Here is a 16,926-nt window from a genome sequence, read left to right on the forward strand (position 1 = left end):
TTAATTGGCCGAATTTCATTCTAAAATATGTTTTCAATTAAGAGTTCTTTTAATCATATGAACATTCTTTTCTGTCAATACATGGTGAAATAAAAGTGCATACTCATTTGTTTTGTAACAAATAAGTGGAAATTAGTAAGTGGAAATGACGAGGCTGAGATCGTCATTTCCGATATCCAGTTGTTCTTGATGAATTATCCTTGCCGATTCAACGAGTGAGTCCAGGCACTGCCCTCTCACCTCAATCATCACCAGCGGCCCGATTTCTCCGATTTCGGTTGGAATCTCTTCCAGATTGGGGCAATAGCTCAACACTAATTTTTGAAGCTTAGGGAAATGTTCGGTCGATTCCACCTTCCATTCAGAGATGCTTATTCTATCCAATTTCAAGAATCTAAGTTGTTGGAATTCACCATCTCTCGTCTCCCATGCTTGGCCCACCATTGCCCAAGATCGCAATTTGAGAACTTCTAGCTGTTTAAGTTTCCCAACTATCGACATCTTCTCACTTGAAAACTTGGAACCGTGTAGGCTCAGCTTCCTGATGTTGTAGGGGAACTCAAATTCCTTCATATTAGGCCAGAATCTTGCCGTGAGCGAGTCGAGGTGTGCGAGGAAGCGGAGATCGAAATGCTGGTACGCGTCGTACCAGCATTTGAGTCTGCTGAGATGGGGCGAACTCTTGAGCATCTCTTGGTGCTCGAACCTGCTGATCCGCACACGCGACAGGGATTCTATATTGTTCCTCTCGGAGCTACTGCAGTGTTTGTCGTATATTGCTTCGGTGTTGACGTGGATGCATCTCAACTTGAGCATCTTCATCACTGCGGGAGGAAGGTGCACTTCCTCCTCTGTCTCCACGCGGAGATACTCCAGATTGGTAAGCCTGCCTATAGATGGCGGCAAGTAAGTGATAACCAGGTATCTCAAGTTCACTAGATACTGCACTCCCATAAAATATATTGGCCTATAACAATAGTAGAAACTCAACACTCGGAGTGATCTCATGTCACGAACATAGAACGTCGAGATTAAACCGCGTCCATGGAAAGACCGTACGTGTTGGCAATAGTAGGATGTCGACGAGTGTTGGAGCGCTTTAAGACGGTAGCCTCTCTCGCTTATTAAGTTATCACTGATGAGAAAAAAAATAAGGCTTATAAACAACATAAGCACATATTATGTGCAAAATTAGTTTTAAATGCAGAACGCATAACTATAATACATAGGTCATTATTAGGTAACACATTGTATTATATGCAAAATTAGTTTTAAATGGAGAACGCAGAACTATAACACGTAGGTCATTGTTAGGTAACACGAAGTTCATCTAAGTTTGTTTGTAGTACTAAAAATAAACAAATAATGAACTACTGTCCGTTATCTAACAATGACCTTCCGTGTTTTGGTTCAAAGTTCTGTATAGATGAAGAGACTTACTTGCTCTTAACAGATTTCAATAAGTTATCTTCAGTAGATCTTCTGAAGCACAAGTCGCGCCATAAATCATGTAGAGTACAAGATTTGACTCCGCCGTCTGATCTCCGTTTAGCAACCATGACAAGACTTTTGTCAACTAACTCAATCAAATACTCCTCAGCAATATCCTCCACACCCTTGTCACCTACCTTATGAACGAATCCTTCAGCCACCCACAGTCTCGTCACCTCTCTAACTGAGATTTCTTCGTCTTCTCTAAATGCCCCAAAATAAAGAAAGCATGCCTTGAGATGCTCTGGTAAATGCTTGTAACTGAGCTCCAGAACTCGCATTACTGAATTGCTTCCACCATCAAAAATACACGAGGCAACATTTCCTCCTACTCGTTCCCACGCTTGCTCCTCCAAGTCCGTGGATGAAAGAATCCCAGCAATAGCAATTACTGCGAGTGGAACTCCGAAGCAATTAGCTGCAATTTTCTTTCCAGCCGCTCGCAGTTGAGGAGGGCAGGCTTTGCTACCCAACACTTTCTTCCTTAAAAGCGCCCAACACTGGTCCTTCAGCAAACAAGGCATTGCATAAATCGTGGTGTCGGGTGGAGCTACATCTCTGATTCTACTGGTAAACAATATCCTGCTTCCATTCCTATCATCTGGGAAACATGTCTGCAAATCGTACCACACATCTGGATCCCATACATCATCCAACACAATCAGGTACCTACGGCTCTTCAGAGTCTTGTATATGTGCTCCACTAGACTTTCCTCTTCCAGCTGCAAGACCAACTTATCATCTAGCTCGGTCGCTATATCAGTCAGAAGCTTAATCAACACCTTCTTTTTATGAAATGTTTGACTAACTACGCACCACGAGAGCCTGTCAAACCAACATTGAACTGAGGGGTAGTTGTACAATTTCTTAGCTAAAGTAGTCTTGCCAAGTCCAGCCGTTCCAACGATTGAAATAACTTGTCGGCCTTCTGACCTACCTAGTAAATGATCTAACAGATATCTTGTCTTCTCCTCACAACCAACTACAACATCATTGACCTCGATACTACTCTCTTCAGGTTGTATCACTGGTTGCTTGCTAAGACACTGGACAGTTCTGAGTCTCCAAATCATGGTGATCTCGTGAAGCTCGGTCCCCATTTGCTGAATCCTGTTGTTTACATCAGTGAGCCTCTTGGCAATGTACCAAAGGGGAGCATCTCCACCCAGAAAAGAGATTATCAAATACTCAGCTTCATGAGCCATATCTCCAATTCGCATCAGCGGATCTCTAAATTCTTCAATTTCTGATGGCCGTAGCGCCCTTATATCTTTGAAACAAGACTGCAGAGAGGTGAGCCCCTGGTGCAGCTTTTCGATGTGATCAGCTATCCCGTTGTCCTCCGGTTTCATGGAACCCTCCTTGAGATCGTAAACTAGAGAATCGACCATATGGAGCGAGTCGGCCACACAAGTCCCTGGAACCCATCTCCCCATACAAGGCAAAAAATTCAATAACTCACTGATTCCAGCTGCCATGACTTGAACATTGTCGAAAAATGCAGCAAGCCCCTCATCCAATTCCGCAGATTCGAAAAACAAGGAATGCACCAAAGCTCCAGCTTCATTTGCGATGGCTTCAATTCCGGCCAAGAGTTTGTGGAATTCTTGACGTGCGTCACACAACAACATCAGTGATGTGTCGGAAAGAACGGTGAGGAGAAACCTCAGCTCCTTGTCAAGACAGTCAAAGCTAGCGCAGTTTGAGCAGAAAGACAAGTCCCTTCTTAGGTGTAGCAATTGAAGAAGGAAGCTCACAAAGACTTTCAGAAGCTGATGTCTCTTAACGTCGGTGTGGCCATCATACAGCTTTTCAAAGCTGGGCACCGTGAAGAGATGGCGAAGCTCTCGTGTGAAAGAAGCGACGATGTTGGTAAAAATGGAGGCCTCTCCCAAGTCGGAGGTGCTTGAGAACTTAGAGAAGTAGTTGCGAACAACTGAGAGATGTAGATCGTTCCAGTTGCAACTGTTTTCGGTGGCCTTCCTCCACCGTATTATCATTTGAAAAAGTCCCAACAAGTTAGATCTTGATGAACGCTCCATTTTCGTTCGCCCAAGAGATAAGGAGCGCTGGCTATTTGGTCAGGGAGGCGTCGGTGCTGCACACCACAGTGTAGTGTGTCCCTTGACCAAGTGGAGTATTATTTTCGATTCAATATTCCATCTAGAATACTCCCTCATCCACCGTTACAAAGTCATATTGACTGGATACGAGTTTTAAAAAATGTAATAGAAAATGAGTGAGAAAAAGTTAGTAGTATGTGTACTTTCCATTTTTTTCCATCCCACAAAAATATGTGCATTCAATTTTTGGAAAGTTATATCAATTTAATAATATAGGTCTCATTATCCGTTAACACTACTTTAACTATCATTCTCATACTCTCTCTTACTTTACCTTACCAATCCACTCCTCTTTCTTACTTTACCAATTTTGTCTTAATTTTTGTGCCATATCCATTGCCATATTTTAATGGGAAGGAGAGAGTATTAATTTTAAATGATACGCGAGTGAAGTGAGTTAGTGGATTGTAGAACCCATTTACTGTTTACGGTAATTATGAAAGAGGACTTCTATTCGCGAATAGAATGAGTATTAGTTTTATAATGAAATATGGGTGAGATAAAATTAGTGGAATTTGGGGGCCATTACAAAAAATGGTAGTAAAAGATAAATAGGACTAGTATTGATGGATTGATAAAAAGATAAAAATGGAACGTTTATTAGTGGACGAAGGGAGTAAACAAAACATATTCTCCATGTTCTTTTTTGTTTTGATAAATTCCCCATGTTATTAACTCAATCGCATATTGGATACATTTACTGGGTTTACCCTTAGTCAACCCGATATCCGTCGGATATTAGTTGAATATCCGATATCTGATTTTATGTGATTGGATAATCCTAGAATTTAAAAATTATTGGGTATTGAGTATATCCGGTTAATACTCGGATTACTTTCTTTGTTTCCTACAAGAAGAAATTCTTTTTTTATGACCGCTCCTAAAAATAGAAATTTTATTTTTAGAAAATTAATTTATCTCTAATGAGGTGAGATTTATTTTCCACTAACACACTCTTCTTCGTATCTCTCTCTTACTTTACCAATTTTACATTAAAATTTATGCGGTTTCAAAAATTTTATTTTTAGGGGATGAAGTGAGTATTGTTTAAAGCTCTTTCGTCTATACAACATTAGTCACCATCGAATGGAATCATTTAAATGAGAATTGCACATAATTAGAGTGTGTGATACTTTAGATACTTGATGATTTATAATTAATGACAGAAATGTCAGGAACTGTATCACTGTTACTTCTACTATATGTTAATCAGATGGATAATCACTTTTGCATTTCGCATAGTCAATTCTAGTAAAGTCACTCATGTGTTTTAAATTGAACGTTTCCTTTTTTTTAGTTTTATACTACTATAAAATACTCCCTCCGTCCACGAAAATTCGTCCCGGTTTGACCGGGCACGGGTTTTAAGAAATGTAATGGAAAGTGAGTTGAAAAAGTTGGTGGGATGTGGGTCCTACTTTTAAAGTATTAGTTTTATAATAAAATGTGAGTAAGAATGAGTTAGTGGAATATGAGGTCCACTACTAAAAATGGTAAAAGTGAAATGGGACAAATTTTGGGGGACGGACGGAAATGGAAAACTGGGACAAATTTTCGTGGACGGAGGGAGTAAATGTGATATATACATATTAGTCCATTTGAGTATTCTACATATTCACATTAATTTTAATTTATTTTAAAATAAAAATGAACACAATAATTGAATATTCTGAATATTCACATTAATATTAATTTATCTTTTCCGGTGTTGTATTGTATTTTGTTTTATTTGGGTCCCAATTCACCATGTTTAAATATTCGTGTTGCGTATGTTTGGGTATCCCTAATGCACTTTGGGTCAGGTTCAAGTATGCACTTTAGACAAATCTTTTGGATATGAGTATTCAATTTTTGCGGGTCAAGTAAACGGCAAATATCTGTATTCTTACCATATCTCAATTCATGATCTAAAGCGATGTTTGATATAATGGAATAAAATAAAATATATGTGAAAATGAAATAAAAAGAGGATATTTCTCTAGATTTTCTTTATATATTTATATAATTTCTACATACCAAGTAAATAAATAAATAAAATCACATTTCATTTCACCATCCCATTTCATCATAAAATAAATAAATAAAATCACATTTCATTTCACTATCCCATTACATCATATAACATGAAGTGGTCTAAAGATAAGCAATAATTAGCGTGAGCAATAGTTGAATACAACAAGATGTGCCCACGGTTCCGGAACCAGCAGTTACAGTTCGGAACTGTTGGTTCCGGTTTTGGAAATTGCGGAACCGGAACCGAACCGCGCGGTTACGGTTCCGGTTTCAAAACCGTCAGTTTTGGTTTCGGTTCTGAACCAACGGTTTTTTACGGTTCTGGACTGCCTATTTTTTTTGCGGTTCCGGCTTGATTTTACGGTTTTTCGCAGTTTTGATTTGGAATCGTCTGGAACTGGCACGGTTTCAGTTCGAAATTTTTTGAACCTAAACCGAACCACGGTTCAAAAATCGACCGTTTTAATTTGGATAAATTCTCACGGTTTAGGTTTGGAATAATAACCGACCGTTACGATTTTGGTTTTAACTATTGGTTCGATAAACATTGAGCAAGTCTAAATACAGCCGAGTGATGTTTATCATTATTGGTGAAAGTGGTGATACTCTAGCAGATTATCATTTGTAAATGGGTCAATAAAACAATAGTAACATATTTTTGCTCGAATTATTCGCCGCCATTGCAGACTTATAAATTAATACTCATGTTATCACTATCAATGGTCCCATGGTATATGTTGTAATCTGTTTCACATTATTTCTCAATTGCATAATTATATGTTAGCCGGCAATTGTAAGTCAGCTAAGTAAGAAAAAGGATCAATAAAACAATAGTAACATAATTTTGCTTCAATTATTCGCCGCCATTGCAGACTAGTAAATTAGTACTCCCTCCGTCCCAAGGAAGATGACCCCTTTCTTGGACGGCACGAGATTTTATGCAAATTTATTTTGTATGTTGAGAGGAGAGAGTAAAGTACGAGAGAGAATAATATAGAGATAAAAGTGTTTCCATTTTAAGTAATGAATCATCTTAGTTGGGACAAACTAAAAAGAAAAGTAAGTCATCTTTAATGAGACGGAGGGAGTAGTACTCATGTTATCACTGTCAATGGTCCCGATGTATATGTTGTAATCTATTTCACATTATTTCTCAATTGCATAATTATATGTTAGTTGGCAACTGTAGTCAGGTAAGTAATTAAGTTTGCTAGAGTTTGTCAGAGCATCCACAGTGGGGTGGATGATGCTTCGGACAATGCATCGTCTGCTACTGTAGGTGGGCGGATGATAGAAAATCCTTAGAGCGCGCCTAATCAATTGTCCGCGGACTAAGAGGCGAACGATATATCGTCCGCCCCATTGCTGAGGTGCAGACGATAGATCCGAATGATGTAACGCGTTTTCCATTTTTTTTATTTTTTATATATAAATATAAGTCTTTTCCATTATTTTACACATCACTCTTTCTTTCCCCAACTCAATTCTCTCTCACTCTCTTAAAATGAATCTCAGCGACGAACCAAACATAATAAATAATTACAAATATTTTATACTCCACTACATGGTCTTTTAGAATATTCATTGTATGGACATGGACCGCACTCCGTTTTGGGCCATTGTTTGACACCTATTTCGAGTGGGCTGGCCCGGCTTGAGCACGACTATATGCATATCAGCCGTGTTATTTGACACCCAAATCTTCTGATATTCTATGTGGTTTTCTATGAATTACTGTATTAGTAAGAATTGAATAGAATTTGAGAGCGTATGTCCAATTCGTGATTCTGGGATTGAGATGAGCTACGGCAATCTTAAAGTATGGCGACATAAAGCCCTAATTCTTGTAAAAGGGGTTAGAAATTACAGCTCAAATTCGCGTCTGAGCGTGAATCTGGAGAAGCTGGGGCCTTTGATAATGAAGCGAATCGCGCAAACCAAGAATGATCCCCTCAAACAGACGCTTCCGGTGGCGCGTGAAGTCCTCCGAGCACGAAACGCTCTTTACGACGGCGTATCAATCCTCATTCGCCACATTCCGGTCTGGACTTGCAAGTACTTATACTAATATTACCCATCTTCTTCTTTTATTAAAATACAAATGAATTTGCAGCTCATTTCTGCGCCTCTTTTCTCCTTAACTATTATTGGTCTTTGGGAGATTTAATAGTGACTTCTGATTAATTGATGAATCAAATTGGTTGTCTCCCAATAAAGTATTTCTATTGACAACTAAGATTAGATTGATTATGTTGGATGACATTAAAGTATGACTAAATTGTTGTTTTTCTAGTTAAGATAAACTGATTGAAAATGAACTTGTTTGGTATTGTCCGGTTCTAAAATCTCTTACTTGCATCCGCTGCCATATTTTGCTGTCTCTGTTACTTGTATTGAAACGTTGTGGATGAATTGCATTTATAGCATTTCACATTACTCCCTATGATTCTAATCAATCGTGTAGCTATATTCTGAATCACATTCTCTGATTATTTCAGTTTGTTTGTGTTTCTATTGTTGGAGATTGGTTGCATAATTTGACATGTGAAGCTTTAGCTCTCAACTTCTATTTGTTGCACAAGAATACATTTTTCAGCTTGTTTTAGTATTGAACATAGAAATTGATTGACTAGCGGTGGAAGAAATTGTTTCGTGTTAAAACCAATTTACTTCTCCAATGCAGTATAATTCGCTGTTCATTCTTATAGGAGTATTTTCTTGTGGCAGATATTGCCCGGAAGTTTATATAGGCGAAAGTGGTCACTTGATCCGAACATGTCATGGCTACCGGCATCGTACAAATAAAAAGTTCCACGAATGGGTAAAAGCAAGCATAAACGATGTTATAGTCCCTGTAGAGGTTCTCCATCTGCAGAAGAAGATATTCCCGGATGTCAATGAAAGATTTGATCATCAATGCATTCCTGCAGTTGTGGAGCTTTGCCTGCAGGTTGGAGTGGATGTCAACGACCCAAGTACTACTTCATCTAGTCTGATTACTCCACCATTTCCACATTATGGTCAGACACTGATAGCCCGACAAACCATGAATGCATGGGAGGTGCTTCGGTCTGGAGTCCACAAGTTACTGTGTGCTCATCCGGTGAGAGTGTGCAAATTCTGTAAGGAAGTGCAGGTTGGGTCATCGGGGCACAGAGCACGAGCATGTGGGGTGTTGAAGGATGAGAGTTCTCATTGGTGGAAGAGGGCGTTTGTGGAGGACTTAGTCCCGTCTAATGTGGTTTGGTCCAGACGCCGACAGGATGCAGCTGTGCTCGTTGATCAGGGTCGCAAGTATTATGGTCACGCCCCTGCTGTTGTGGATCTGTGCAGTAAGGCTGGTGCATTGGCCCCATCTAAATACTTCTGCATGATGAAAGTTGATGGATTCACTGCTCCCCCTAAATCGTCTGTGTGATCTTATATTCAACTACCGTGGCCGGCGACGATATGGTGGTTGATTGATTGGCGTGATTTCAAACAGTTTGTTAGAACTTGGAAGAGAAGAATTGAGAAGAATGAGGGTTTTAGAGTAGAAATTGGGATTTTTTTTACCCCAATGGTTGGTTTATCCTATAGTGATTTTCTGCAAAACATCAAGAGCAACAGTTTTTGTATACAGTATATACCAGACTACCAGTAGTACCCTCTGTGTCATTTCGATCATTAATTATTTTTAGGTGTAATTTGAAACTTATTATTTTTTAACTTTGTTTTGATTTATTCATCATGCCACCTTAGACCATATTTCACCAATTACCACCCTAATTACGATTTCAGCAAAATTCAATTTTATAAGAAATTAACTACTCCACACTAAATTATTTACTCAAAATTGGTGTTATATTTTTTGGGTTTGAAATGAGTGTGCTATGCTTATGAGCGAAGAGATTGGAAACTTTGTCCACAAGATTCAAATTCCTTTAAAATCATTATTCAGGAAAATATTCGAGTAGGTTCTCAATTATTCAAGAATGTTGATAGAGTATAATCATAAGGCTCTCAACGCTCCACGTCCTCTTTCAAAAAACCCTATCGACAAAATATATACTCCTCCTTCCCCAAATTCACAAAACCCATAGACATTAGACGCAGAAGTAAAATACAGTCAGAAACAATGGCGACGAAAGAGATGCAAGTAGTGAAGGGGCTGGACATCGAGAGATACATGGGGAGATGGTACGAGATCGCATCGTTCCCGTCGAGATTCCAGCCGAAAAGCGGCGTGGACACACGCGCCACCTACAGTCTGAACCCCGACGGCACGGTTCACGTGCTGAACGAGACGTGGACGGATGGGAAGAGGGGCTACATCGAAGGCACCGCCTACAAAGCCGATTCCAACAGCGATGAGGCTAAGCTCAAAGTCAAATTCTACGTTCCCCCCTTTCTGCCTATCATCCCCATCACTGGTGATTATTGGGTTCTCTACCTCGATGCTGATTATCAGTATGCTGTAGTTGGCCAGCCCTCCCGCAATTATTTATGGGTATGCTCCTTCTTTCATTTTTCTGCTGTAGAGCAACACAAATGCTAATTTTTTAATTTTTAATTACGAATATTCCTTGATTGTTTATAATAAAACTAGTAACTAGATCTGGAATTTGGGCCCCCCTTGGAAATCGGCAATATATAAGATCAAAATTATTTTTGGATTGGATAGAGAACACAATTTAAAAGAGTGTGATTTTTAAGATCGGAAATGTACCAGAATTCGCCTAAAGTTTATGGTTTTAGGACCTATATTACCAAACATTAGTAGTGTGGGAGGAGTAAAAGGATTAGTGAATTTGTGTTGCAGATTCTGAGCAGGAAGGCTCATATTGATGAGGAGACATACAATATGCTGGTGGAGAAGGCCAAAGGGGAAGGATACGATGTGAGCAAGCTCCACAAAACGCCTCAATCTGATACCCCGCCCGAAACTGAGAACGCCACCAACGACACTAAAGGCATCTGGTGGCTTAAATCCATCTTTGGAAAATAGGATGTAGTATAAGATAGTACTCCATGTTGAACAAGAAGACTATGTATTCATATTAATATTTCGTCTTATTTCCTCCTTGTGCATAATATAACATGCTAAGAGTTTTTATCTAGTACTCCTACTTACTATGCTCTTTTGATAAGTGGCTTACAAAATGGTCCAAATTGTTGAATGAAGTTCCACCACTAGTGGTTGCATCTTGTGCAACTTTGCTCAATGCCATCGCACGAGCCCTTCTATCCATCCACTTGTGCGATGTAGCTTCGAGTACATGTCGTGCTAACCCATCCGAACTAAGCAAGGCCTCGTCGCCTACACATACCTGAACCCCAATATCGAGTTCGTTCTCTATTAATGTCGCGTTGACAAATTGGTCAGCGCCCATAGGCCATGCCATCATCGGCACTCCAGCAGTGATACTTTCCAATGTCGAGTTCCAACCACAGTGCATGAAGTAGGCACCCACCGCTTTGTGTCTCAATATCACAACCTGTGGAGCCCATCCCCTGATCACAACCCCTCTCCCCACAACTCGGTCCTCAAATCCAACAGGAAGCACTCCATAATCACTCTCTATTTTATCCTTCACCACTAATATGAACTTGACTCCACTTTTCTCTAATCCCAAGCATAACACTTCCAATTGCTTGTTACTCAATAATGTCTGGCTTCCGAAACATACGAACACCACCGTTCGATCTTGACACGTGTCGAGCCACGCGGATATTCTAGAAATGGGTACCGAACTCGATCCGCCCCGGCCGACTGCCCCAATCTCAATAGGAGGCAAAAGTGGCCCAATGGGCCATATCCGATTATGGCCCAACGCCTTAGCCAAATAGTCCAAGTAAGCACCCTCCAACTCCGTAAACGTATTCAAAATCAGCCCATCACTAACTGTATTAGCGCGGAAGGAATCTTTAACGAATTCCAAAACTAGGTCTCCCTTCACGTAGCTCTGATAGAGAGGGCTCAGCTGCCACCAGGGGTAAAACGGGGAATTTGGAATCTTTGGAAACCGAATGACCTCGTGGTCGTCGTCTTGGTTTCTCCTCGTCGGAATCTCACACCAGAGTGAATTGATGATGGAAATGGCGAGAGCGCCGCAGGGGGAGAAGACGTAGCGGGGGATGCTGAGCTGGGAGGCGAGGTGGTGGGTCCACCCGAGAAAGAGGTCGGAGATGATGGCGGAGGGCGGGGAGGGGTGGCTGCGGAACCAGCGGAGGAGAGGGTCGTGGAGATCGCCGAGCGCGTGGAGCATGAAGCGGAAGGCGTCGGGGGGGAGTTGGAAGAGATTCTCGACGCCGGCGGGGATGGCGGGGTGTGGCGGGAAGGGGAGGGAGAGGGCGGAGATGGAGGTGGGGTGGGCGGCGAGGAGGCGGTCGAGGAAGTGGAGGTTTTTGGGGGTGACGACGACGGTGACGGTGAGGCCGGAGCTGGCGAGTTGAGCGGTGAGGTCGAGGAGCGGTATCATGTGGCCCTGAGCAGGGAATGGGAATACTAGCACGTGTGTGTGCATTCTGGATTTTGATTAAACTTAGACAAGAATTGAATGAATTTGGTTGAACATGTGAAGTCTGATAAGCCAGTATTTGTACATAAATTAATTGGAGTTAATTACATTTAAAAAGTATTTTGCGATTGACAAATTGTGATTGGTAAACGTGTTGGGCACGATTATCACCACCGACTACCTAATATAAATACAGTTCTAGTTGTATTATGATAATCGAATTTGTTAACTTATATATTTTCAATAACTGAGAGTAAAATTCTTAACAAACTCTATACATATGTACAAGCAAAATTTCTAACCGAAAATTCTAGATCCTCATATTAACTACTTCGTGCTGGGTCAATATAACTCAAGGGAATCAATTTCATTGCGATTCTTCACATCTTAAACGATTAATTATAAACACTCTTCCAATTGCTTATTAGTCGATATTGTTTGGGGCATTTTAACATGCAGAGGGCTCAGCTGCCATCAAGGGTAAAATGGGGATTTCGGGAGCAGTATCATGTGCCCTGCCTAGAACGTGCGCATGCATGCATGTGAGAACTTAAACAAGAACATCAAGTTTGTTTTCTATTTTTACACATTAATCTAATGTGCTTTAGAAAACAATTAATTCATATGCAATTGATTACTGGTAACATAAGTACCCTTTTATACTATATATCAACTGTAATACTCCATCAATTAATAAAAGTAAGCTGATTATAGCTATAAAAAAGAACAACAGTGTTGCATTGTGATATTACCAACACTGCCAACGTGATTATAACCTTTAAACAATGTGGTGACAGAGAGGAGGAGCAACCAAAGATTTGAGCCTCAAAACAGTATACAAGCAATATAAACACTGCCAAACTTCACATTTTATCAATTCATCAACACAACTTAGCCACGTATGAGATCATCCCCTTCTTTCTGAAGCATTTACAGTACAGTACAACATTGATTAGTCTTCTTCGCCTGCTTATAAAACATCTGTTTCGAAATAACTTGCATCAGAATGATCAGCAAAAAAAGAACTTCACATTTATCAATTCTTTAACACATAACAAGTCGAAGAAAAGAACACTTCTAACTACATTAAGCATCTCATTAAGGAAAACCACCATGTCTACCCCATCTACACCAAAGAATAAAAACTTAACTGATAAAGTCAAAAAATTTACAACTCCCAGAAAGTTAAAGCCGGAGGAGCAAAATGAGCTTAACTTCATTTGGGCTTTTATAGGGTCATGTACTTTTGAAGATTACCTTAGATATATAAAATTGGAAAAACTAATCCCTAGTTTACTTTGAACTTTGAAGGATTGGAGTTTTTGGGATATCCCAAGGGACCTTGATAATTTCTATCATTTGAGTTTATTTTGTTTGATTCATATCTCATTCATGTAGAATTGGAGAAATCCTACAAATGAGGATAAAAATTCCCAATCTATCTTTAATAATCATGAAAAGTAAATGCCCACTAAGAGTATTTTTGCTTATGCTCATCACCAGTAACCATGATGACATCATCTTAGGGAAAAATTCAACCACTGCTAAACTTATTCAACATTTGATACAGTGCAACTTATAGAATTTTCAATACGGTTTGAGATCAAAGATAAGTCAGGTGGGGATGGCAATGGGACAGATTATAAAAAAAAACAGAAAAAAGGCCAGGTCGAGGTGGGTCTAGAGTCTCAACTCGGTCAGACAGGTCCCTAGAAGGGTATGACTCCAGTCAAACAGGAACAAAACGGATCTGGGGTCAGTGAATTTTAGCAGACTTATTCCACATATTTTAATCATTTTAATACATATATTCATTCTAGACACTATCCAACCACTTCCCTTCCTTTCCCTTCATCACATCACCACTTCTCTAATGCATATACATGCTACATTTCCCTGTGACTCTTCTGTCATTACATTTTCTGAGAGTCTCAGCAGCTACGTCTGCCCAAATTCTGCACTTTCACCCATGGACACACCCACCACTCCAGATGCTAGTAATAGACACCATGAGCCCTCCTCATCCCTGCCATTGGTTTTGTTCCCCTACATATTCCTCTTCTTCCCACTTTAAAGTCACTAAATATACTGACATATTAATGTTCTATTTTCTCAATTTTCTTCCACTGCCATCAATGCAAGAAATTCTATTTTCTTGATTTCTACTATTGATTTGTTTACTTCATTCTTGCAGATCGGCAAGTTCTGTAATCCAACTTAAATTGTGAATGTAAAGAAGAACCCTATTTTAAATAGTTGAAAAATAAAGGAAACAGTAAACTGGGGGTGCAGCAGACTAGACACGCTGGGTTTCATGACAGGGCAGGGCCAGACGGGAGCTACTGAGCTGGCCCACATGTTTCCCAGGCTGAGTGGATCCTAGGAAAATCCCATCCCATCCCAGACCTCCCCATTGCCATCCCTAAAGCCAAGGATACTATATAACAATAGTATAACATGCAACTAGACTCATTAATAAAATATAAGTACATTTTAACGTTATCGATTTTCTTCAGGGGGAAAGATAAATGTTTTTTCTTTTTTCAATTTATTAAAACATATCCTAAGAAATCAAATAAGGATGAAAGGGTGCTCTCGGTGTAGATCGTGTGGAATCATATGCACTGTAGAACACATACAACAGATTAATGGTTCATGATTCAATTATGTCAGGGAAATAAGAGACCATTTGCTCTTGGAGATTTATTTTAGAGGCACCAGATGATCCAACAATAAACAAACCTGAGAAGCTGCACTGAGATCTGAACTCTTCTCAACCAAGCTATCAAGCTTCTCACCTCGTTCTAGCACACTGTCAATAGTTTTGTGCTGAGACAAAAACCAAATACAAGTATATCATTATAAAAAGGTTAAGATAGAGGATCAGGTGAAAATATCACAAAGATCTTAGTGTATTAACTTGGAAGCTTAACTAAACCAACAGTATCTAGCATTACGAAAATTCTAAATACATGCTAGAGTAGACCGTGCAGAGTAGTCCCCGTACAGGCTTTCAGTAACTACATGGTACAATCTTCTAATCTTCAATATATCACACGAAATGAGAAATGTGAATTTAAAATCTCAAATTATGAGGAGCATAGTTGAAAAAAACAAGTGAAAGAAAAAAATACACCTAAGTAGTTAGAATGTTGAGAAGTTAGCAGAGTTAGAAGAGATTGGTGACAATTTGCAACTCAGGTGGAAATGTGCTTCCCCTCTAACTAGTGCATTGTGAGTATGGTGTGTGTGAGTTGTAAGCTGTAACTCAAAAAAAAAAGTTATAAGAGATTACTTACAAGAATAATTTTAGTTTCATCCAACTCCCGCTGGATTCTTAACAGCTTGTCCGCCTCAGCGGGATCCTGAACAGTTACAGGGGTACTAAATTAGTAAACTACAATACATGGAGAGAAAAAGAAAACAATGTTCACTGAGAAAAATTGCAATTCTTGACTAGCATACCTGAAATTTGGTAAGTGCCTCACTTAGATAAGGCCATTCTTGACTGTTGTCAGCTTGGGCTGTTTGCCATGAATCACCAAAATTCTTTAGATATTCATCGAAGACCTGCCAAACAATAAAAAGTTCATTCAATTTCATACTACGAAAAAGGTCTTTTTCCTTGCAAAGTCAAAACATTTTCACTGTAGCATGAGCCAAGAAGATTATGGATACCTGGTTGAGCAGTGAAAATGCACTTCGAACAGGATAGTGGTCATCCATAAACCCCAATACACACAAGCCATTTCGATTATAAGAATGAACCTTGTATTCTGATAAATAACAATCAAAGAAGATGTTAATTGATTGTATCTATTAATAGACTACCTTGCATAACAAATTGAATAAACAAGCAACTACATGTTCTGCGCACAGCATACACATCAAAATAAGTTATCAGTAATCAACAACAAAGAGAGACAAAAAACATAAACCAGCAATTCGAAAACAAACTTGAGGGAATAATACACACCAAAGTAAAAGATAGTGTATAAGCTAAACAAAGCGCAAAGCCCCTCAAATCACTAAAATCCGCACAATCCCTAGACAAATCGAACCAAAAACTAATCAATCAACAAATTGATGAAGAATCGTATGAGACTGACCTTCATGCTGCACCGATTGGCGTTGTCCGGGCGGCGTCCGTTTAGCTACGGTCCGACCAACAAAAACAATGAACTCCTTAACGCTGTGGCGTTGGAAAAATCCGAAACTGCTTAGATCCGTGGCGTTTGCCAATATAATCGGATCCGCGCCCTCCGGGATGCATTTCAGTACCGTCAGCGCCGTGATCTTCACCATTCTCTCTCTGCGGCACTCGTTACGGAAGGCGAGAAACCCAAATTTGGTGTAATAAAAATTTGAAATTCTATATTCTCTTATCGCAGAATTAAAAAAGTGTTTATGATGGGGGATCTGATGCTCTTCACTTTGCATTTCTATTTTCTTGCAGCAAATCGTTATTGGATTTTTGCATTACATTATTTTATTTCTTTGTTATACTACGATGTCGATTGAAGTTATTCCTTTTAATTTAATTCAATTTTTGGTTTATGTTTCATAGTAGTATTTCTTCATTATTTTGTAGTAGTATTGACTTTATCACAAAGTTTCAATGATATGTACATATTTTATTTTGAAGCAAATGTTTGCTAACTTAAATTGTAGTAATTTATTTTGATGATTAAATTGAATGTGTTTTACCATTTCAAAAAGCAAAATATTCTAACATTAAAAAGGAAAGGAGTAAATTTATGTTACACATATTTTATATTATTACAGCGCAATTTTTTTTT

The 16,926-nt window shown here is 39.3% G+C and overlaps 5 protein-coding genes across 6 annotated transcripts; 2 read left to right on the top strand and 3 right to left on the bottom strand.

Moving 5' to 3' along the window:
- Positions 1 to 28: 28 nt before the first annotated feature.
- On the bottom strand, positions 29 to 3,617 carry LOC125189225 (putative late blight resistance protein homolog R1A-3). Its single transcript, XM_048086514.2, has 2 exons — positions 1,441 to 3,617; positions 29 to 1,135 (listed from the first exon to the last, which is right to left on the bottom strand). Exons 1-2 carry the CDS (start codon positions 3,531 to 3,533, stop codon positions 133 to 135), a joined length of 3,096 nt encoding a protein of 1,031 aa, XP_047942471.2. The 5' UTR covers positions 3,534 to 3,617; the 3' UTR covers positions 29 to 132.
- Positions 3,618 to 7,323: 3,706 nt separating this feature from the next.
- On the top strand, positions 7,324 to 9,335 carry LOC125188292 (APO protein 4, mitochondrial-like). 2 transcript variants are annotated; one of them, XM_048085067.2, is made up of 2 exons: positions 7,324 to 7,682; positions 8,355 to 9,335. In XM_048085067.2, exons 1-2 carry the CDS (start codon positions 7,426 to 7,428, stop codon positions 9,043 to 9,045), a joined length of 948 nt encoding a protein of 315 aa, XP_047941024.2. In that variant the 5' UTR covers positions 7,324 to 7,425; the 3' UTR covers positions 9,046 to 9,335. The 2 variants fall into 2 exon arrangements, with proteins under 2 accessions (XP_047941024.2, XP_047941025.2); XM_048085068.2 differs by having other exon boundaries at positions 7,529 to 7,668.
- Positions 9,336 to 9,674: 339 nt separating this feature from the next.
- On the top strand, positions 9,675 to 10,726 carry TIL (temperature-induced lipocalin). The gene is made up of 2 exons (XM_048085069.2): positions 9,675 to 10,116; positions 10,429 to 10,726. Exons 1-2 carry the CDS (start codon positions 9,745 to 9,747, stop codon positions 10,612 to 10,614), a joined length of 558 nt encoding a protein of 185 aa, XP_047941026.1. The 5' UTR covers positions 9,675 to 9,744; the 3' UTR covers positions 10,615 to 10,726.
- UGT89B1 (UDP-glucosyl transferase 89B1) lies at positions 10,661 to 12,221 on the bottom strand. Its single transcript, XM_048085066.2, has one exon. It carries the CDS (start codon positions 12,131 to 12,133, stop codon positions 10,733 to 10,735), a length of 1,401 nt encoding a protein of 466 aa, XP_047941023.1. The 5' UTR covers positions 12,134 to 12,221; the 3' UTR covers positions 10,661 to 10,732.
- A 596-nt stretch (positions 12,222 to 12,817) lies between these two features.
- LOC125186096 (VAMP-like protein YKT61) lies at positions 12,818 to 16,627 on the bottom strand. Its single transcript, XM_048082413.2, has 6 exons — positions 16,237 to 16,627; positions 15,806 to 15,903; positions 15,593 to 15,697; positions 15,427 to 15,492; positions 14,870 to 14,956; positions 12,818 to 13,108 (listed from the first exon to the last, which is right to left on the bottom strand). Exons 1-6 carry the CDS (start codon positions 16,565 to 16,567, stop codon positions 13,058 to 13,060), a joined length of 738 nt encoding a protein of 245 aa, XP_047938370.1. The 5' UTR covers positions 16,568 to 16,627; the 3' UTR covers positions 12,818 to 13,057.
- Between the last annotated feature and the right edge of the window lie 299 nt (positions 16,628 to 16,926).

This window comes from Salvia hispanica, chromosome 5 (genome assembly GCF_029641045.1).
Source record: "Salvia hispanica isolate PSC_SH4W2 chromosome 5, Shi_PSC_v1, whole genome shotgun sequence".
NCBI classification, from domain to species: Eukaryota; Viridiplantae; Streptophyta; class Magnoliopsida; order Lamiales; family Lamiaceae; genus Salvia; species Salvia hispanica.